We start from the raw sequence: 21453 nt of genomic DNA, 5'->3' as shown, positions 1-21453 counted from the left end.
CAGTAGTACATATTTGAAAAGCAGAAATGGAGTCCCCTGCACAACCAACAAGAATGGAGCAAGTGGTTTCAAATTGTTCAAATGTCATATTTACTTGTTCAGAAATTTAAAAAGGTATTCATGCTGTAAGAAAAAACAAAATAGAGCTATTAAGAGAGTATTTTAAACTTAAAATAAAGTTTAAAAGGAATCAAAAGACAAGCATCAGTCAGGAGAAGAGTATAGAAAATTGCCATATATTTTATATATATATACCCCAACGGTGTTTCTGGGTTCAACTAAAACTTACATTAAGACATTCATATATTCTGATAAACGGTTTTACAAATAAAAATAGAAAAATTAATTCTCACCGTATGGGTTCTTCGCGGTTACGGCGTCAGTCATGATGGCGTCTCCCACACCATACTGGTTCTCAGCACTCACTCTGAACTGGTACTCATGACCCTCGATGAGTTTTTCCACTGAGCAGTCGGTGTTGTGGCCGTGGATGTTAGAGGTCACCAGCGCCCAGTTGGCCCTGCTGGTTTCACGCTTCTCAATAATGTAGTTGGTGATTTCAGATCCTCCATCTGCGAGTGGAGGCTCCCAGCGAACCTTCACACGGTCGGCAAACACTTTGGAGATTTTTATTGAGGCTGGAGGGCCGGGTTTGTCTGCAGAGCAGGAAGAAGAAAGGTTGAATTTCAAACATGAATGTTTTTAAGGCTTGTTGAGCTTTTCAGTAGGGCTTAAGCTAAGGATAATTTTAGTTATTGATTATTCTGACGATTAATCGGATAAAAAATGGGACATTTTGCAAATATTTGTACTTGCTTCTTCTATAATCCTAAACATGGATTTCATTTAATTAACTTCAGGCAAAATGATACAATGTTCTTCTTAAAGCTAAGGGACCCCACAAACAGTTAACAACACTTCTGAAGGGTGTCAACATTAAAATCTTTATGAAGAACAAATAATTGGAATTACACAACCCAAAGGGAGCATTCAATAATTGATTAATCGCACCAGTCACTGTTTTTACTGCAGCTTACCCAGCACCTTGACCTTAATGGTGGCGTACTTGCTACCACTCAGGTTTTCAGCGAGGATGGTGTAGTCTCCAGTCTCCTTCCTGGTGACTGAGTACAGCTCCAGCAGATGAACGTGTTTCTTCTGCGTCGTCTTCATTCCCTCTGCGATCACCAGTGGCGCACCGTCTCTCTTCCAGCTGACCTTAGGCAGGGGTTTGCCGTGAACCTCAGCGTCCAGGAAGACGTTGTCACCTGCCTTTACCACGATGAGGCCCTTCATGTTGACGCCCAGTTCAACGCGAGGAGGAACTGTACAGGAGACAGAGGGAGGAAGTTCATGACCCGCCACTGGATCTGATTTGTTCTTAACGGGTTGAGCAGAACCGTACCATTCTCAGCAATGACAGCAATGGGATCCGACACCTCAGACGGGAGGCTGACGTTGATGGCAGTCTTGGCAATGACTCTGAACTGGTACCTCTGACCCTCCTCCAGGCCCTGAACCACGTAGCTCTCGGACTGGATGTTCATGCAGTTGGCATTGCAGCAAGTCCATTTGTCCTCTGGCAGCTTAGTGTATTCCACATGGTAGCCAATCAGCTTGCTGCCGCCGTCATGTTTGGGACGGCTCCAGACCAATGAGACGGAGTTCTTGGTCACATCCATTGCTTCGGGTTTACCTGGTGGGTCTGGGAGGAAAATAGAAGGGTTTCACATCAGCAATGTTGTCTAGTTTTGATCTTCTTCAACATGAATTTTAAACGATGAATCTAAAGCTAAACCAGACTTTTTTGGGTTATCCCTGCCCCAACTCCATCATACAAGGCAGCATTCGGCTGTTGATTTTATACAATATGATGTTCAAGCTTTTAAAGAAGTCTCTTTACTAAGGTGCCTGTTTTACCTCATGAGCACCTGACCCCCAAAATATCTGAGCACGCCACTGAAAATATCCCAACATAAAATGGGATTCTTCTTCAAAACAGATCATAGATCATTGGTTGTATTTACTAAGAATAAGCATAAAAATAATCAACAATACTGAAGTAACTTAATGATCAGTCTGGAAGAATATTTCATGTTAAAATGTATTATGCTGCCAAAGTAGACATTTAAGTGGTTATAGTGAGAAAATATTTGTACAAATTTATATTGTATTAATATTATAGTTTATAAAAATTTTTTTTATATAACTAGAAACTGAGATAAGAACAGATGTACTTACCAACAGCAGTTCTGGCGGTGATGAAGTCGGTCTGTTTGCAGGGTTTTCCCTGTCCAGCCATGTTGTAGGCCGACACCCTGAAGGTGTACTCCAGGCCCTCGATGAGGCCGGTGCAGGTGTACTGCGTGGCTTTGACCACAGACTCATTAGCCTTCACCCACAGCAGGCTGTTCCTCTCCTTCTTCTCTATGCAGAAACCAGTGATGGGGCTTCCACCGTCGCTGCTGGGACGCTCCCAAGACAGAATGACAAAGTCCTTGTTGACCTTGTTGATCTGCAGGTTTCTCGGTTCACTTGGAGGATCTAGAAGAAAAAAAACTCAAAAACATTAACACATAACGTCACATCTGGAAAGGTAGGAAAATTGAGCCACCCGTGTTGCTAGGAAACAATAAAAAAACATTATGTCACCAAATCTCCTGGGTAAAGGTATGAGGTCAATATGATGTCATAAATCAAAGAAATAAAATCAAAATTGTAGCTTTGAGGTAAATTGAGCCATTTGGCCATAAACTTACTATGAGGGCTAACAATTACACAAGTAATTGATTTATCAAATATTCCAATGATTAATTGGATAAAAAATGTTTCATCTAACCCCTATCCGTCTTATAATGAACGAAACTCACCAAACGGATATCTGGCAATCATCTTCTCAGAGTAGAGGGGCTCAGAGATGCCGGACTTGTTCTCAGCCCGGACCCTGAACCAGTACTCCTTTCCAGGTGTAAGTTTGGTCATTCGGAAGCTGGTCTTGGTGCAGGAAGCTGAAACGGTGATCCAGTCACCCTGGCTGATGTCACACTTCTCCACAATGTAGTTGGTGATGTGGCTGCCGCCATCTTCCTCCGGGGTGTTCCAGAGCAGCGTGCAAGCATCAATATCCAATTCTGAGATCTCCAGAGGGCCACCAGGAGGTCCAGGGATGTCTGAGAAACAGAGAGGTATTGATGAAATAATTTTAATATGTCAATGCCATGTTGTCAGAAGCAGTGATGGGTGCTTTAGCTGACCCTGGACGATGACTCTGAGGATCTGGTTGACTTTGCCGGTGCTGTTCTCGGCCGACAGGCTGTAGTAGCCGCTGTCCTTTCTGCTCACGTTCTTGATGATGAGGGTACAGGTTGTCAGAGTCTTTACGACCGACAGGCGGTCTGAGGTCAGTACGTCCTCGTTGCCCTGCTTCCACTTGCAGAAAGGAGCCGGTTTACCAGCCACGATGCCCTCGATCACCATTTTTGATCCGGCCCTCACCGTAACAATGTCGGGCATGATGATCTTTGGAGCCACTGAAAGCAAAGCAAATATTAAAGGTGAGCTATTATGCTTCCTTTAACCGGTTTGGATAGGGCTACGGGCTACACAAAAGATGTTCATGACACATTCTTAGACGATGGGATTTCAGTTTGCTCAGTTCTGCCTATTTTGAGCTCCTTTCAGATTAAGCTGATTAGAGCATCTGAAAATGAGAAACTGCTGGCCACGCCCCCTAACTCAAAAACTTTTTAAAAAATTACTTAAATTATTTTTACTACGCTGTACTTTTTACTTTTACTTTAGTAACTTTATTCTGAAGTACTGCTACTCCTATTTGAGTAAAATTTCTGAAAATTTTACACCATTAATCTGCTGCTGGCCATGTCCCCCACGTTTCATGTATGCAAACATACATGAAAATAGCTGCAAACAAATGCAATGATACATCTTTGAAAAGCAGACGTGGAGCCTCCTGTACAATCAACAAGATTGCAGTAAGTGGCTTCTGGATAGTAAGTCAACAGATAACACTTGTGTTTTCCAGCAGCCATTGTACAGAACATACAGCAGTAAAACCAGCTGATCAAACGTGCTGGAGCTCAGTGCCTGAAGATTTGTGACATTACATTCTGAAGGTTTTGAAATGGCTTGTTTTCCTGGCACCAAAGTACATAAATTTTTGCCAAGAAACATCTAGGTGGTTTATTTAAGCATTTGGGTTGCTTTTAGAAGCAGCAAAAACCCAAACAAAAGTACACAAATGTGCAAAGTACATCCCCTATAACAATTAAACCACAGTTCACAAGAACCTGTTATTTTGCAGTTAAGCTGATCTACTTACTGAGCTGCTCCTTGACCTCAAACACTCCCTCCGCCTCGCGGGCCAAGCTAACTCCAACCGAGTTCCTTGCTGCCACTCTGAACTTGTACTTTGTTCCTTCCTTCAGACCAACCACCACAATGGTCAGGTCTTTGACGACAGAGTAAGGTGTCCACTTGTCCTCGGGAGCTCCCTCTTCCTGGTAATCAACAACATAACCGTTGATCTTAGCTCCTCCGTCTCTGAGGGGCTTCAGCCAGCCCAACGTGGCGCTGTTCTTTGAGATCTCCAACACATCCATCTTCTTAGGTGGGTCCGGCTCACCTTGATTTAAAGGTAGGCAATTATCAGACAAAAATTAAATAAATAAAAATAATCCACATCATTTATTTTAGGCTATACTCACTTATAGGATCCACAGCCAGATAGGATCTGGGAGAATCCTGAGGAACTCCAATTCCGTATTTGTTGTGCGCCATGACTCTGAAGTAGTACTCGATGCCTGGCGTCATGTTGGTCACCTTGAAGCTGGTTTTCTTCAGGTCCTCTGTGCATTTGGTCCAAGTCTTCCTATCCACTTCCCGTTTCTCCACAGTGTAATTAATAATGGGGCTGCCGCCATCATTTTCTGGAGGCAACCATGAGAGCTGAGCGGTTGTCTTAGTTATGTCGGTAGCATCCAAGCCGCCAACTGGGCCAGGAGTGTCTGGATAGAGTTAGAAATAAATTTAGTTGATAAAGATCAGGTATATTTTATAGACAAGTTGCAATGTGCCATCCCATGTCCAAGATCCTTCCGCCTAGCTACCTGCTAGAGGGCAAAAAGCTACTCGCTGATGATGACTACCATTGTAAAGTTGTCAACATACCATGCTAAAATTTAAATCTATGCATGACATATAAAAGAAAAAAAGGAAGCCATGGTTTCTGTGGATCAAACTGTCAACACTACGACAATTAGAAAATGTTTTAATTGATAAAAGGGAAGTAGGTCAGTTATGCTAGCTTGACTTTGAAAACCTTAACATGTAGGTGTGCTGTGGAATTTGGTAAGTTTTGGTTCCATTAAAAAGAAGAAAAAAAATCCGACCCACACGCTGAACTCTCTGACAAAACAACATGTTTAAATTAGCTAATCTACCACCGCTGAGTCAATGGCTTCCTGTTCTTACCGAGCACTTTGACTCGGACAAACACAGCTTTCTCTCCAGCCGAGTTGGACAGAGTCAGTGAATATTTCCCAGAGTCCTCTCTGGTGCTCTCAGGGATCACCAGGAAGCACATGGTGTCGACCTGGTCCACGTGACCTCGGCGTACGACGTTGTCCACACCCAGGCGCTTCCAGGTCACCTTGGGAGCTGGCCTTCCTCTGATCACGGCAAACAACCGGATGGGACACCCAGCCCTGACGGTGAGGCCTTTCCTCAAACTGGCATCCAGCTCGATTTCAGGGGCCTCTGTGGTCATGAAAGCACAAATAACTCTGTGAGCTCATGTAATGTCCTAAAAATGACCTATTTTAGTATATAAGATCCTATGAAATTCATTTGATTTTTTTCCCGAAATTCCACTATTTCTGTTTTCATTTTTCTCAATTCCATTTATTCCATGTCAGCCATATTTATTAACCCAGAAGTTATGTGAAAAAGATTAACAAATCATTAGCTGGAGCCACATTTCTTGTTTATCTGTATCACAAATGAAACAACTGCTGTTGTTTAACAGAAAATTGTTTTTATGAGGTGTTAAAAAGTGTTTCCATCTCGTTTTTTAAAGAACTCAAACATAATGCACAAACACAAAATCTTATTTTATGATCTACCTTTTGGTGCAAATATCTTAGTGCACTTGAAATCAGATAAAACTAACTCACAGGTAACTTTTCAGCAAGATATAGAAACTTTTTTTAAGTTAATAATTCATTAATATTGATTAAAAAATACTGGTTCCACTGGGAGATTATTTCACTGATAGCAAGACATTTTTTCATGTTACAAATTAAATAATCTGGCAGTAGAACTAGTATTTTTTTTTCAATATTAAGACCATTTCTTGCTGAAAAGTTACTTCTAATAGTTTTATTTTACTAAGATATTTGTACAAAAAAGTGGACCAAGAATACTTATGTTTTTGCAGCGTATGTGCAAAACAATGAATCTTGCTTTTAACATAAAATTTACCTTTTAAAATCGCTTTAAATGTATACATTTCCATAAAGATCTGGACATTTGTTAATTTTTTTTCCTTTTCATCTGTCACAGGAATCTCCACTGAAGTAATGATTGTTAGTTGTTTTATTTTTAGTTGTTTGCGCTGCTTTACCAAAAATGAACAAAGTTTGTTTCATTCTTTTCCAAAAGGAATATATGATTCAATAATCACCTTCAGCTGCCACTTCTACTGATTTATTTAAATGTTACAGATTTAGTAGACATGACTAATTGCATCTAGCTAAATAGCTTCTTTATGAACAGTCGTCTAATTCTTGCACTTCCACTCAACCTTGTGCTGACAAAAACTACAGAAAGGTTTTTTGTCATTTTCATAAAACTCGCTATTATCTGCCATTTCTATGTTTTATTGTGGATTACATTTTGTTTCTTAATTTCCACATTTCCGTCCGAATTTTCCGCATTCATAGAGCCTTTTAAGTGCATAGACTCACCAAGGATCTCCTTCGGAGACACTGCCTCCTTCAGGTAGGCATGGCGACCCCAGCCCACCTGGTTTTGGGCGGAGACTTTGAACTCATACTCCTGTTTCTCATCCAACTGGCCGATAGTGAACTCTGTGATCACCAGCGGCCCATGGGTATCGATTCTCTTCCAGCCCTCTGAGGGTTTCTCTGGGTCGGCGTCGCTCTTCAGCCTCAAGTCCAGGCTGTAGCCAATAATGGGGGCGCCGCCGTCGTACACGGGTTTAGACCAGGACAGGGTAATGGAGGTCTTTGTGCTGTCAGAAACCCTCAGGCCCGCTGGTGGCCCAGGTGGTTCTGAAAGTAGAGGTGAAAACATAAGACAGTGATGAATGGAAAAGCAAAGAGGAGAGGGTCCAGACTGAAAGTTGAGCTGAACTCACCAATAGGATCTTTGGCTGCAACAGGTCTGCAGGGTTTGCTTGGTTCTCCAAGGCCGACCTCGTTCTCTGCTTTCACTCTGAACTGGTATTCATGGTTTGGAATCAGGTTTGTCACTTTCATGCGTCTTTCAGAGATGGGGCTCTTTGTGCAAGCCACCCAGCGCACCGCCCGCTTCTCCTTCCTCTCCAGAATGTAGCCGGTGATGGACTTTCCTCCATCGTTCTCAGGTGGAGCCCAGACGACGGTCATCTCCTCCTTACTGACCTGCATCACAAAAACAGCAAATGGTCCAGTGACCAAGGAACTCGCTTCTACTAGGGATACAAACAATTAATCAACTAACAATTTATTAAATTATAATTAGTTCCAATTGAGTAACTAATTCATCTGCTTAAACCTTCTTTTAGTCCAAACAGTCTGTCCAAATAGAGTGAAGTGTGGGATACAAAATCCAATTTATGTGGTTTTGTTTTAAAATATAAAACTTGACAAGCTCCTCAAGTTGTTGCCTTAAGATTTTCAGCCCAGCTGGAGCAGCGTCAACATCTCGTTTAAAAATTATTGATGTACTACAAACACCAGGATGTGTTGTTAAAGAAAAGTGAAGGAGATAACGGAGAAAAATTATAACATGATGAAAAAAAACATGATGCCAATAAGCAAGGTTGAATTTGAGGGCTTTTTGTGAGTTGATGGACTTTATGGAGCAAAGTTTTAACATTCATTCAAGAGCAACAGACGGTTCTTCTGAATTCCTTATGAATCTCTGTTCATAAGGAATTAAGTGTACATTTTATTCATTTCATCTTACATTTTTTTATTGAGGAACTTAAGAGGCTTCTGTTTTGTTATACTTTATAAATATATCTAAGTTTAATATGTACAGCAACCATGATTTTCTGTTTATTTGGTCAGTATTTAACATGGCTTTCACAAAATAATGTTAAAAGTCAATCATCTCTTTTAAAATTCAGCATATTATGAAAAGTTTTGTCCTCTTGATACAGGAGAAAACTCTGAGTTTTTAAGATTAAGTTATTAACCTATAACTTTCATCCCTAGTTTCTACAGCTACAATCTTTCCAAATCGAGACCTTATCTTTACCTTAGTAACTTCGGGGGTATCGGGGGGTCCAGGTCTGTTGAACTGAGTCTTGACAGTTACAGGCCTGCTTTCCATGGCGAGGCCAGTTCCCATCTTGTTCTCTGCTCTCACTCTGAAGATGTACTCATTACCCTCCACCAGTCGGGTGACGTTACAGTAAGGAGTGACTACAGAGGCGGAGTATGTGGACCAGACCATTCTCCTGGTCTCACATTTCTCCAGAATGTAACTGTCCACTTCGCAGCCTCCGTCGTCTTCTGGACCGTCCCACACCACTCTGCATTTGTCAGCTCCGATGCCGGTGATCCTCAGGTTCCTCACTGGTCCCGGCACATCCAAGACGTTGACGTTTGCGTAGGCTGTGAAGGTGCCAGCTGTATTAGTGGCAGTGACAACATACTTGCCGGTGTCTGAGCGTCTGGACTTGGTCAAAAGAAATTTGGAATAATCGGAACCGGTTTCATAGCTCATTCTGGGATTGTCTCCCACAGCTTTGTCTTTTATCCATTTGACTTCAGGCTGCGGTTTTCCTCTCAGGGCAGCCTCCATCCTGACCGACTCTCCAGCCTTCACTGTCACAGTTCCTGCTACCTTCAGGTCAATGACTGGCTTCTGGATCTCCTCCCTCACCACAATGTCAGGGATCTTTACCCATGCACTTTCTCCACCTTCATTCACAGTCTGGACCCTGAATAAAAAAATACAAGATTTTTATTTTCAAAAACACTTTTCAAGGCACCAGGGAAGAAATCACAAGAAAAAAAAGTTACATTTGTCAATGAAAACTAGGGCTGGACAATAAATTGATAATTTATATTGTGATCAAGACACGATCTACACCAATGGAAAATATGTCTGATGACACGTTCAATGATTTCACTGAACTCCAATGCAGAACCACACAGCATTCTGGGGACTGTAGGCTCTAACCATTCAACCTCTCACTGCTAGCTAAGCAAGGCTGGTGGCATCAACTAACTCACTCGACGTTGGCTAACCTAGAAACAATCTGTTGAGCAACTTGTGGTTGCCTAGCAACAATTTGTCCTTTCACCATTGTACCTTACAACTACTTAAAAATCAAAAACAACAGTGTAAAGTGTAAACTGTGGGTAAAACAGAAGGTTACGCCACCATTTTGGTTGAATTTCAGATAGCTAAAACAAAAAACTAATAAATTATTGTCATGTTTTTCAGCCATATCATCCAGTCCTAGTAAAAATATGCTAAACAAAGAATATTTCTTAGAAATACAATCAAGTTTTAATTTACCTGAATGTGTAGGTTTGGTTTTCAACCAACTTGTCAGCCAAGAAAAAGGTATCTGTTAGTGTGCTGGTGTTGAGTTTCTCCCACTGTTCAGCATCTTTGTGTTTGCACTCCAGGTTGTACGAGAGGTTGGGGCTGCCGCCGTCATAGTCGGGCTTCCTCCATCTCAGATAGACAAAGTTTTTACCAATGTCGGTGGCTCTGAAGTTCTCCGGCTCACCAGGCTTCTCAATGGGGTCGATGGCCAGCAGAGCGGTCTTGGTCTCCACACAGGGGCCAGGTCCCAGCTTGTTGACGGCGCAGACGCGGAACAGGTACTCATGACCTTCCATCAGTTTGGCTTTGATCTTGCGATTGGTGCAGTTGGAAGAGATCATGGACCACATGCTAATGCTGGGCTCACGGCACTCCGCAATGTAATTGGTGATCTCAGACCCACCGTTGTCGATGGGTGCCTCCCAGTTGACCATGCATGAGTCCTTGGTGGCATAGGTTATGTGCAGATTCTGGCAGTGACTTGGTCTGTCCAACACATTAACTGTGATGGTGCAGGAAGCCTCACCACCCTCATTTGAAGCCTTCAGTGTGTATTTTCCATGATCATTCCTCGTAGCTTCTTTTACCCTGAGGTGGACCACCGGGAGGTTCTGAATGATGGTCACTCGTTTGCTGTTCTCCAGAACCGTCTCCTCCTTTGACCAAATGACCTCAGGATCAGGACGGGCCTTGATGTAGCCAATGATGTTGATGTTGTGGCCGACACGCACGGTTAACCTCTCGCGACAAGTAGCCTCCATTTCAATCTCAGGAGGGATGAGGATATCCTGAGCAGTGATTGACTGTGGCATTTCTTTTGGCTCTCCATCTCCAATCATGTTTGAAGCATAGACTCTGAAACTGTAGCTCACACCTTCTTCCAGACCCTTCACCCTGTAGGCACACTGCTTGATGAGGTCATCCAGGTTCACTTTCTTCCACTCCTCGCTATCGGCTTTCTTCATTTCCACTGTGTATCCAAGGATGGGGCTGCCTCCGTCTCTGGAGGGTTTAGTCCACACCAGGTCAGCAGTGTTCTTACTGTAATCCTTAACTTTGGGATTAATAGGAGAGCTTGGGACTGAGATGGGTCTGCAGGGCTTGCAGAGGTCAGAAGTAGGAGAAGGACCACTATAGCCAGCAATATTCTCTGCAAACACCCTGAATTCATATTCACTTCCTTCAAACAGACCCTGGACTCTGTATCGGAGGTCCTTGCAAGGGGTCCTATTAACACGGATCCATTTTCCTCCCTTGTGTCTGCGCTCTATGAGGTAGCCAGTGATCTGGCTGCCACCATCAGCTAGAGGCATGGTCCATCCGATCGTAACAGCATCTTCAGCCACATCATATTGCTGCGGTTTACCAGGTGGACTGGGTGGCATGAAGGTGTGTTCAGCCACGGTTGGCTTGCTCTCCAGCGGAGCACCGACTCCCATCTTGTTTGCGGCACGAATGCGAACCACATATTCTGTTCCTTTCTGCAGGCGGGTAATCCTGAGCTGCGTTTCAAGGCTGCCGGAGCTAACGCCTCCCCAAGTCTCCTTGTTGGACTCTCGTTTTTCCACAATGTAGTTAGTGACGGGGCTTCCGCCATCGTCCTTGGGAGGACGCCATTCGATTGTCATGGAGTCTGGAGTGACTTCCATGATGTTGACGGGTCCAATAGGTGCAGCTGGAACATCCAAAACAGTTACACTCAGGGCCACGGTTTTTGTCCCTGCCGCATTGGACACAGTGAGCAGGTAGGTGCCTGTGTGGTTCCTGGTACACTCGTTGATGTTGAGCACAGTTGAGAAATTGTCAGTATCAATTTTGACGTTGCCCTGGCTTGTGATTTCCTCCCCGTCAACGGACCACTTGGCAGTGGGAACAGGGATTCCTCTCATTAAGGCTGGTAACCTGATGGTGGTGCCAGCCTTCACAATGATGCCTTCAATCAGCTTAACATCCACCTCAACAATTGGAGGGACTATGAGAATACAGAGAAACACAAATTACTCCACATTTTCATGTTAATTTGATGTATCACAAACAAAGACACATGGATAATAATAGAATAACTAAAGTTGTACATGTGTATCGATTGGTGTCTCTATATTCTGTTGCCTACCTAGTTTCTCCTGGCAGAGGATGGGCAGTGTGGTGTCAGGTCTACTGAGGCCAATGGCATTTTCAGTCCTCACTCTGAAGCGGTAGGTCTTTCCTTCCTCCAAGCCGGTAACATGACTCTCTGGGATGCTCACAGTCTTCCATTCTTCCCACTCTCTGGCTCCTTCTTCCTGATACTCCACAAAGAAGCCAGTGATCTCACTTCCTCCATCACGATCAGGCCAGTTCCAGGCCAACCAGACCTCTGTTTTGTCCACATCAACGTGATGCAAGTCTTTAGGAGGACCAGGAGGGACTGAAGCACAGAATGACAAGATTGTAAAGTAAGTAAGGTAAAGTAGTTATAAAAAGTATTTCTTGAATAAGTATTCACTGTTCTGATACTTACACAGAGGGTTCATTGCCTTGATAGCCTTTGGTGTCTCAACAAATTCGCTTCGGCCATAGTGGTTTTCAGCAGCAACTCTGAATGAGTAGGATGTGCCCTCCATCAGGTGCTTCAGCATCATGCTGCGCTTCTTGGAGGTGGAGCAGACAGGAACCCACTGAGTGGATGCAGTGTCTTTCTTCTCTACCACAAAGTTAGTGATGCGAGAGCCGCCATTGTCTTCCGGATCCTTCCATGACAGGTAGGCGGAGTCACATCTGACATCAGACACCCGGAGGTGCTGAATAGGACCAGGTTTGTCTAAAGATAATAGAAAGAAAATGAGGAACGCTTCACAGGTCACACTTCTGTTATTGTTCCTTGTTTACCTTAATGCTATACTTACCAAGAACCAGCACAGTGCAGGTAGCAGTCTTGGAGCCAGCCGGGTTTTCCACGGTCAGAGTGTAGTCTCCACAGTCTCCACGGTTGCAGAATCTCATCTCCAGCTTTGTGCCAGCCTGGTTTGTCTCAATGTCAGCCCTGGTAGGAACCTCTGCATCGTTCTTCTTCCAGGTGACTGTGGGGAATGGCACACCTTTGATGGTGGCCATCAGGGTGATGTGAGTGCCAGCCATGGCCTTCACCTCTCGGGTCATTCCAGCATCCAGGATCAACTCTGGAGGCTCTGCAATAAGAAATATCAAATTTATTTCCAATATGATAAAAATCACCTACAATTTAATTTAGTTTGTTGTGGAGTTAGATACATTTAGACGTTGTTCATTTGTAACTCACCAAGCCTCTCCTGCACTCTGATTGGCTCCTTCAGGTTGGCTGGGTCAGACTCTCCAGCTGCGTTCACAGCCATGACTCTGAAGCGGTACAGAGCGCCATCTTCCAGGTTTATCACCTTAAACTTGGTCTCCTGGCAGGAATCTGGAGTCTGGTTCACCTGTTGGCCAAAGAAGGGTCAAAGGCTGACCATCTTATTTATCTCAAAGAACCAGGAGATGCACACAGGGTCCTTCAGATAAAAATCAAATGGTGCATTTACACCAGCTTTGTTTAGGCCATTTTAATAAACCTCCAGTTTGTTTGCATGGAAAGTCTGTTTCATTTGGGGATGTGAATGTAAAATCATTCTCTGATGTTTATCAAAAAAGCGTAAAGCCAAAAAACCTCAGTCTTGGTTCAGCTAAAGTGAACTCTTGGGCAGTTTGAATGCATGTGTGAATGCCAAAAACAGTAAGTGGACTAAAGCACAGGGCATTCTGGGTAAATACAACCAAAACAAATGCCTGAGTCTAGCACTAGCAGGAGAAATGGCTTGTAGTGTTTTTCCAACAACAAAAGAGAAATACTATAACCACGAAAATCTGATGACACTTTTTTGTTTGTAAGTTACACTCAGCGTCTTCTTCAGAGGTTTCCTTTGGTGCAGCTCCCCCACAGGTGAGGAGGGGAACAGGTTTTTTAAAGGGTTTAGTTGACACAGTGCAGTGTGAAGGTGAACTGCAAATGTTGCAGTTTTGTTCCCCGATTGAACCGAGTCTACCGGCCTATAAGGTGTAAAACACCCTTATTCTCACCTTGTTCCACTCCTCTTGCCCAGCCTTCTGGAACTCCAGCAGGTATCCAAAGATCTTGCCTCGTCCGGTGTCGGTGGGCGGCTCCCAGGACAGAGTCACTGACTCTTTAGTGAAGTCAATGGCGCGAAGGTTGACAGGTGGACCAGGTTTCACTGAGGCAGAACATTTATCCAGTCATTATTACTGCTAACCTTATAAGGCTTATAGAAGTGAAAGTTTTAAAACGTGAACCTACCGATGGGATCCTTGGCAAAAACTGGTTTGGATGGTGGGCTGGGGTCTCCAGCTCCCACCACGTTCTCAGCGCTGACTCTAAACTCGTATTCACAGCCTTGCAGCAGCTCTGTCACACAGTACTCCACTTTGGGGTAGATTCTTTCTGTGCTGCAGCGAACCCATCTGCAAAAATAACCATTTCACCCAATTTTTTAATAATCTGAAACATGGAAGTTTCATATGTTGAAAATAATGTGCCTGAAAGATGAAATCTTCCCATCTTCCTGGAAATGTTTTGGCCATCTAAGAAGCTGTACCTTGTATTTTCTCAGTTACAATTGTTGCTTATCAGCGCTGTGGGATTATGTACCTGTTGGCCTTGGTCTCCTTCCTCTCCACAATGTAACCTGTGATTGGCTTTCCTCCATCAGCAGGTGGCTCCCAGCTGATCAGAGCGCAGTCATGGTAAACTTCCTTCACTGTGGGTTGCTTTGGCGCATCAGGCACCTCTGCAATGGAAACATGTCTAATGGTCAGACACCAATTTGACTATGATCCTACCTGGAGAATGGATTTGTTTATTCAGCATCAGCTTACTGAAGACATCTCGAGCTTTGGTCTCCGCTGACAGGAGTGGGTCACTGATGCCGTACATGTTCTGAGCCATGATCCGGATGATGTACTCACGACCCTCGATCAGCTTTGGCACCTGTTGGCACACAGTGACAAGCAGGGATGTGGTCAATCCCTCCAATCATCTACTGTCCAATTTTCAACATTTAAACTTCCAGAGTTTTCTGGTAACTTCACTGAAAATGGGTTCTCTCTCTATTCTAGCTGAAACTATTAGAAGGACCTAAACAGAGACATCCACAGAAACTATTCTGATCCTGCAATTTATTTAGTGGACAGCAGGGGGCATCGTTCCAAACATTTTTATTTATTCAATAAAATGTGAACATTTATGATTGATTTGAAGTGAGAAATTAAGTTTGAAACTGCTTAGGGCTGAGCTAAGTTGAGAAAACCAACTGTATTTTGTGATTCTTCGCCTGGTAAAAAGTTTGTACTTATTTACAACTAAAACTAACCAATGCTGCCTTATACAGATGTTTTTCTTCTTTGGTAATGAGCAGAAGGCTTTAATACTGAATCGACTTAAAAAAAAAAGGGTAACAACAAGCTATTAAAGGTTATAGTATTGGTGAAATAATCTTGCATAACAGTAAATAATTTATCCACACTGTCTTTTTTCACATTCATCCAAACCAGAAAATACAGAAAAACCCTATTGTATCTCTGGGTTGTGTATTTTTTGAAGTATTTTTTCTTCTTAAGAGTTTGGAGACTAAAACTGACCTTGCAGGAAGTTCTGGTGGAGGAAGAGGTGACGGGCATCCACAGGTCTCTGTTGGTGTCTCTCTTCTCGATGATGTAGTTGGAGATGGCGCAGCCGCCGTCATCTAGAGGAGGGTTCCAAGAGATCACCATGTAGTTCCTGTAGACTTCGTTGAACACTACGGGGCCCTCTGGTGGCTGAGGACGGTCTGACAGGAGGAAAGAGTCGCACAAATTAAAGCTAAAGTTTATCTTCAGGTGATACAAGTTTAAACTGTGGCAATAAATATGAGTGATTTTTAGGGTTGCCCAAGTTAAATAGTGTGAGAAAACCACATTTTTGTGTTTATTCAGTCAGTATAACAAAAAAATTGAATACAATGTGATTCTTTGCTAAAATTCCGCATTTGAAAAATTCAACCCTTTGTGTTATGGAAAGACAGTTGGCCCTCTTGATACAAAATACAACTTTTTAAGAAAATCACCACTTTTCCATTAACCGTTAGTAGTTTATTAAGAGCAATCAACTTTAGAGTCACTCAATAATCAATAACTCTTACTTCTGTTGAATTGGAGAAATCCCTGAATGGAGATTAAAATTTAGCAGAATTGCAGAGGAAGGCAGTAGCCAGGCTAACTAAATTAGCACCTTTCAGGTTTTCAGTTTTTACACATTTTATTATTTTGGGGCAATTGGAGATCTGATCATTGAAGGTTATGTTTCAAACCTGAAGATGGACGCAAGTGTCTCGTTGTGACTCACCGACTACAGTGATGGTGCAGATTCCTGTGCGAGGCCCGGCGGTGTTCTCGACGCTGACGCAGTAGCGGCCGCTGTGTTCTCTCTTGGCCTTGCTGATGTTCAGGCTGAGGTGGCGTGCGGTGCTGTGAAGGTTGATCTCTTCGTCTGATTTAAGCTCTTCGTCGTTCTTCGTCCAGGTGATTGTGGGTGTCGGCTTGCCGCTGTAACGTCCTGATAGCATGCATGGATCTCCCACCTTGACCATCATCGTGTCTCTGAAGTCCAGGTCCAAAGTAGGTGGCTCTGAATTGGGACAAAAGCAGTTTGAAATCTTTCAGAAATTACATGTTTTTATGTGCCATAGCACATGATCAATGTATATGCTTTTAAAAACTGTTGACTTGTCATGTGTATTGTAAGACTTTTAGTGGTTCTATTTTTTCCTCTTTGTTTTATGATATTCTTCTGTTTTCTGCTGTATGATCTTTAACTGTTTTCTGAAAATGAGAATTAGTTGTCAATCTCCTCACCTGGTTAAATAAATAAAAGACAATGTTTGTGTGCGACTCACCGAGCTCGTCCTTGCACTGCACAGGTTTGGTGGGGAAGGAGTGCTTGCCCTGCCCCACCTGGTTGACGGCTGAGACTCTGAACTCGTGACTCGAGCCTTCCTTCAGTCCGGTTAGCGTGAACTTCCTGTCCATCAGCTTGTCCTCGCCTCCGACCCGAGTGAAAGTGTCACGGCCCACCATTCGGGACTCAAGGACGTAGGAGGTCACCTCTGCACCACCGTCGTATTTGGGTGGTCTCCAGGCAACAGAGATGGAGTCCTTGGTAACACCTGTGATAATCAGGTCCTCTGGACGCTCTGGGACGGCTGCAGGAGACAGAAATTAGTTTCAGAGCTTCAGTTTTTCTGTATTTAGAATTTCCCTGCTTTGGACTTACAGATTGGGTCTTTAATGAGGACCATCTTGTCGATCTCGATGAAAGGTCCCATTCCGATGATGTTCTCAGCTGCGATCCTGAAGAAGTAGCCCTTGCCTTCGATCAGTCCCTGCACCACAGCGTTGTTCCTCGTCACCGTGTAGGACACCGAGGTCCAGCCCATTCGGTCGGACTCTCGTTTCTCGATGATGTAGTTGGTGATGGCCGAGCCGCCGTCGTCTTCGGGGGAGTACCAGGTCAGTTTGCAGGAGTCGGTGGTCAGATTTTCACCAGCGAAGGGAAGACCGACAGGTCCAGGAACATCTTAGGGAAGAAGAGGGAAAAAGATAAACGATGAGGAACTGTCTTTAGAAAGATAAATGAAAAAATTTCTTCCTGAACTTTTCACTCACCGAGAACCTCAACGATGACGGCCTTCTTCCTCTCTCCTCCCTCGTTCTTGGCGCTCAGTGTGTACATGCCCTGATGCTGCCGTTTGCAGTTCTTGATGACCAGAGAGTTAGAGATGCCTGTTGTCTCCACCACGGCCTCTTTGGGCACCTCGGCGTCGTCACGGCACCAGGTGATCTGCGGGGCGGGTTTGCCTGACACGTAGGCGATGATGCGGATAGTGGCTCCGGCGTGGACCACAATCTTCTCCTTCACTGAGGCATCAAGGTCCATCTCAGGAGGAACTGGGGATGGAGATTGTTTTCAATTAAATGTGACCTATTATACTTCCTTGAACAGGTTAGGATAGGGCTTTAGGCCACACAAAACATGTTTATTATATTTATAGACAAGATATTTCTTAGATAGACATTTTAGGTGTTTTAGGGCCTCATATCTCTTTAAGACAAAATAAGCTGCTGCTGGCCAAAACAGCTCAGTTTCCAGACACCAAAAAACATTAACTTGCTACCAAAAATTTCTGTTTCTTTTGAAAGTGCTTGAATAATTTTTAGGAGCATACAAAAATGTGCAAAATGTGAATTTTACAAGATATTTCTCATTTAAAGTTCATATGTCCACACTTTAATGGCTGTTGATCGGCGCCTTACTTGTTCTGTCTTTGACTTCGATCAGCTCAGACACGAGACCTGGGTCTCCCACGCCAGCAGAGTTCACGGCTCGGACTCTGAACTGGTACAGCCCTCCTTCTTTCAGGTCGGTCACAACAAACTTAGTTCCTCTGATCTCTGTGTCCTTTGCCTGCAAAGACACAAACACATCAAGAGCTGCACTGAGAAAACATAAAATATTACCAGGTATTTTGGTGCAAATATCTTATTACTTGAAATAAGATAAAACAAGTAACTTTTTAGCAATATATAGGAGCTTGTTGAGAATCAATTATTACACATAAAACAATTACTTTTTCATCAATGTTAAGGAATTATTGACTTAAACAAGCTCCTATGTTGTGTTGAAGAGTTAATTATGTCTAAGTATATTTGCACTAGAAACTAAACCAAAAATACTTGGAAAGATTTGGTGTTTTTGCAGTTTGGACTTCAGAAGAGACTCTACCTTCGTCCAGCTCTCGTCGCTCTCAGGCTCCTTCTCTTCCTCGGCTTCGCTCAGCAGCAGCCTCCTCTTAGCTTTCTTCTCCTCTTCCTCCTTGTTTATCTCCTTCAACTCAACAATATAACCTGTCACCTTCGACCCTCCGTCTGTAGAGGGAGGGAGCCACTCCAGCTCCACCGTTGATTTAGTCCAGTCGATCACCTTCGGGTAAGGCGGCCCTGGAGGCTCTACATAAAGAAAATGTAAAGCTTCAGTTTGATGCAACATTATCAGGAGTAAAAACACTCATTAGCAGAAGTGAGAGCATTGAACAAACAAATAATCATCCATCCACAACACACGGCGCTAAACAGTAAAAAAATAATTTAACAAAGTCTTGAGGCAGATCATTTGGCAAGGAATTTGAATAATGAAAGTACAGCCTAATTTATTTAAAAATAAGCTAACAAAGTTGTTCTAAATTGCAGGAAGACCAGGATTATGGAGATCAGAGTAATATGATGACGTACTGATGGGGTCTCTGCAGAGTACAGGGTCAGAGGGCAAGCTAGGCAGGCCGCAGCCGGCGGCGTTGATGGCGATCACCCTGAACTGGTACAGGGAGCCCTCCAGCAGGCCTGTAACGTCCCAGTTGTTGCCCAGTGGGAGCGCACGGATTGGTTCCCGGGTGACACGGGTCCAGCGTTTGGAAGTGGTCTCCTTCTTCTCGACGAAGTAGCCGGTGATGGGGGATCCGCCGTCATATTTGGGCTCATCCCAGTTGACGGTCATGGACTCCAGACAGACTTCAGTAACTGTTGGTTTCTCACACTGACCGGGAACAGCTACAGGAGGACAGGTTGGTCATCAGTCATCAAGAATATTCACAGGAGCATCAAATGTGTTATATTTAAAACCTCTCTAAACTTACTGAAGAGGTTTCTGGCTTTCTCTGGCTCACTGATCACTCCTGGTCCGATTCCAAACTTGTTCTGGGCCATGACTCTGAACTCGTACTCGTGGTTCTCTGTAAGACGTGTCACCACGTAGGCGCACTCTTTCGGGTCGTTGGAGACGTGGACCCAGGTCTTTCTGTTGTCCTCACGCTTCTCAACCACATAGTTGGTGATCTTGGATCCACCATCGTCTGTGGGAGGGTTCCAGGCCAGGCCGATCCTCTCTGCAAACACCTCTGTGAACTTGATCGGTCCCACTGGTGGGCCAGGAGGTCCTGGAAGTCAGAAATAAAAATATATCATTTTTCCATTCAGTTAAATCATCTTAGTTAATGTTTAGCTAAAATGATTAATTTTCTCACCATTTTGCCCAATGAAAAACATTAAAAATGTGATAAAAATGTCATTAAGAGATAATTTTGTGAATATTTCGGTATCAGGAATTAGCCATGTTTTGCTTTATGTACAGAAATGATGCTAAAGATCTAATTCGCATATAAAAAGATTTTTAAATTGACTGTTTAATATTAGCCCAACAAAAAAGATTAAAAACAGTTCATAATATTTTAATGATAAAAATGTCAGTTTATCTTAAAAAGATGGTCATTTAGTTAAATTATGGGTAGCAGAAGCAGTTTTACAGAGAAAACCTTCCCATTTATGTTTAAACTTCACCTCCTGTGCTTTAAGTATTTATTTACACATTCAGAAGCAATGGCTGCAGGTTTAATTTATGTTCTGTTTAATACTATATGTTTGATAAGAGCTGACTTACAGATCGTTTTGTGAAAATGTGAAGAGCTTGTTTTGCGTTAGCATCGTTAGCAATGAAGCTAACGGTCTAATTAGCATATGAAATGACTAAATTACTAAAATGACTGTTTATCATTAGTAACAGGTAAGGATAACGCTTTGCATGCTTTATGGCACTAACAATTTTATTTGGTGCATTCATTTCACATGAAAAAGAGCTTTTATTTTCTGCTTATATTTTAGTTTCACTCATTGAGCTTTTCAAGCCATAATAATAAATAATTGAAAGCTGTCAAGAAGGACTTAAGTTTCCTGGTTCATGAAAACTTGATTTTGACTCGCTGCTTAATGGTGATAAAACAACACTGTGTATCCAACGCCTATATAACAGTAAACTCACCCAGCACTGCCAGCTTGATGTCCTTGGAGACAGTACCCAGGCTATTACTGGCCGTCAGGCTGTAGAGGGCGCTGTCGTTCCGGCTGGCCTGCTGGATCAACAGTGTGCACTTGTCTGGGGTCACCAGTTTGTTGATGTGCTGGTCATACTGGACAGCAGCCTTTTCCTCGGGTTTGGCCAGGCTGGCCTTGTGCCAGGTCAGCGTTGGGAAGGGACAGCCGCTGATCCTCGCCACGATGCTGACGTCGCAGCCCTCCTCGCCCTCCATGGCTTCACGCAGCTCAATGGTGGGAGGACCTGCAGAAAAACAACATAAGAAATTAACCATTGGCTAAATATAAAACCCAGATAGTTATAGACATGTTTCCAAGGAAAACAATAGGAAATGATTGAGGTAGTTGTCACTCACATGTCTGATCCTTGATGACCAGAGGTCCAACGGTGGCAGAAGGTCGGCTGGGTCCAGCTGCATTCACAGCTTTTACTCTGAATTCATATTCTCCTCCCTGCAGGTCAAGTTTGAGTTAATTTATTTAGGATGATTCATGACAGTGTCAAGAAACACAACAATATATTACTATGCAAATCACATAACAGAACACAGTACATGTAGTTCTATTAAAAGAAGCAAAGACGAAAAAACAGAAACATAAATCTAAAAACAAAATATAAGACACTCAATGTTAAGCAGTGGAAGACATTATCAAACAGTTCATGACTGGTTTGTCTTCAACCAA

The 21453-nt window shown here is 43.3% G+C and overlaps 1 protein-coding gene across 18 annotated transcripts in view; it reads right to left on the bottom strand.

Moving 5' to 3' along the window:
* ttn.2 (titin, tandem duplicate 2) overlaps positions 1–21453 on the bottom strand; it is a 208919-nt gene that overhangs the window by 54013 nt on the left and 133453 nt on the right. For all 18 annotated transcript variants that reach the window (XM_015043229.1, XM_015043240.1, XM_015043237.1 and 15 more), the window contains 32 exons: positions 21126–21222; positions 20717–21013; positions 19539–19838; positions 19138–19452; positions 18632–18855; positions 18163–18313; positions 17515–17796; positions 17123–17425; positions 16746–17051; positions 16196–16477; positions 15454–15641; positions 14692–14803; positions 14465–14603; positions 14114–14277; positions 13879–14030; positions 13085–13241; positions 12693–12974; positions 12308–12607; positions 11921–12214; positions 9775–11779; positions 8503–9190; positions 7397–7661; positions 6984–7310; positions 5491–5775; positions 4725–5024; positions 4340–4642; positions 3255–3530; positions 2871–3170; positions 2242–2544; positions 1406–1705; positions 1038–1325; positions 354–656 (listed from right to left, as the gene is read on the bottom strand). In XM_015043229.1, the coding sequence (XP_014898715.1) occupies positions 354–656; positions 1038–1325; positions 1406–1705; positions 2242–2544; positions 2871–3170; positions 3255–3530; positions 4340–4642; positions 4725–5024; positions 5491–5775; positions 6984–7310; positions 7397–7661; positions 8503–9190; positions 9775–11779; positions 11921–12214; positions 12308–12607; positions 12693–12974; positions 13085–13241; positions 13879–14030; positions 14114–14277; positions 14465–14603; positions 14692–14803; positions 15454–15641; positions 16196–16477; positions 16746–17051; positions 17123–17425; positions 17515–17796; positions 18163–18313; positions 18632–18855; positions 19138–19452; positions 19539–19838; positions 20717–21013; positions 21126–21222 (10288 nt within the window). The remainder of the gene's footprint in view (positions 1–353; positions 657–1037; positions 1326–1405; positions 1706–2241; positions 2545–2870; positions 3171–3254; positions 3531–4339; positions 4643–4724; positions 5025–5490; positions 5776–6983; positions 7311–7396; positions 7662–8502; positions 9191–9774; positions 11780–11920; positions 12215–12307; positions 12608–12692; positions 12975–13084; positions 13242–13878; positions 14031–14113; positions 14278–14464; positions 14604–14691; positions 14804–15453; positions 15642–16195; positions 16478–16745; positions 17052–17122; positions 17426–17514; positions 17797–18162; positions 18314–18631; positions 18856–19137; positions 19453–19538; positions 19839–20716; positions 21014–21125; positions 21223–21453) is intronic.

This window comes from Poecilia latipinna, unplaced genomic scaffold (genome assembly GCF_001443285.1).
Source record: "Poecilia latipinna isolate Pla-1442-1.1 unplaced genomic scaffold, P_latipinna-1.0 Scaffold622, whole genome shotgun sequence".
NCBI lineage: Eukaryota > Metazoa > Chordata > Actinopteri > Cyprinodontiformes > Poeciliidae > Poecilia > Poecilia latipinna.
The sequence above is the reverse complement of the archived record's forward strand: the minus strand, read 5'-3'. Positions and strand labels throughout refer to the sequence as shown.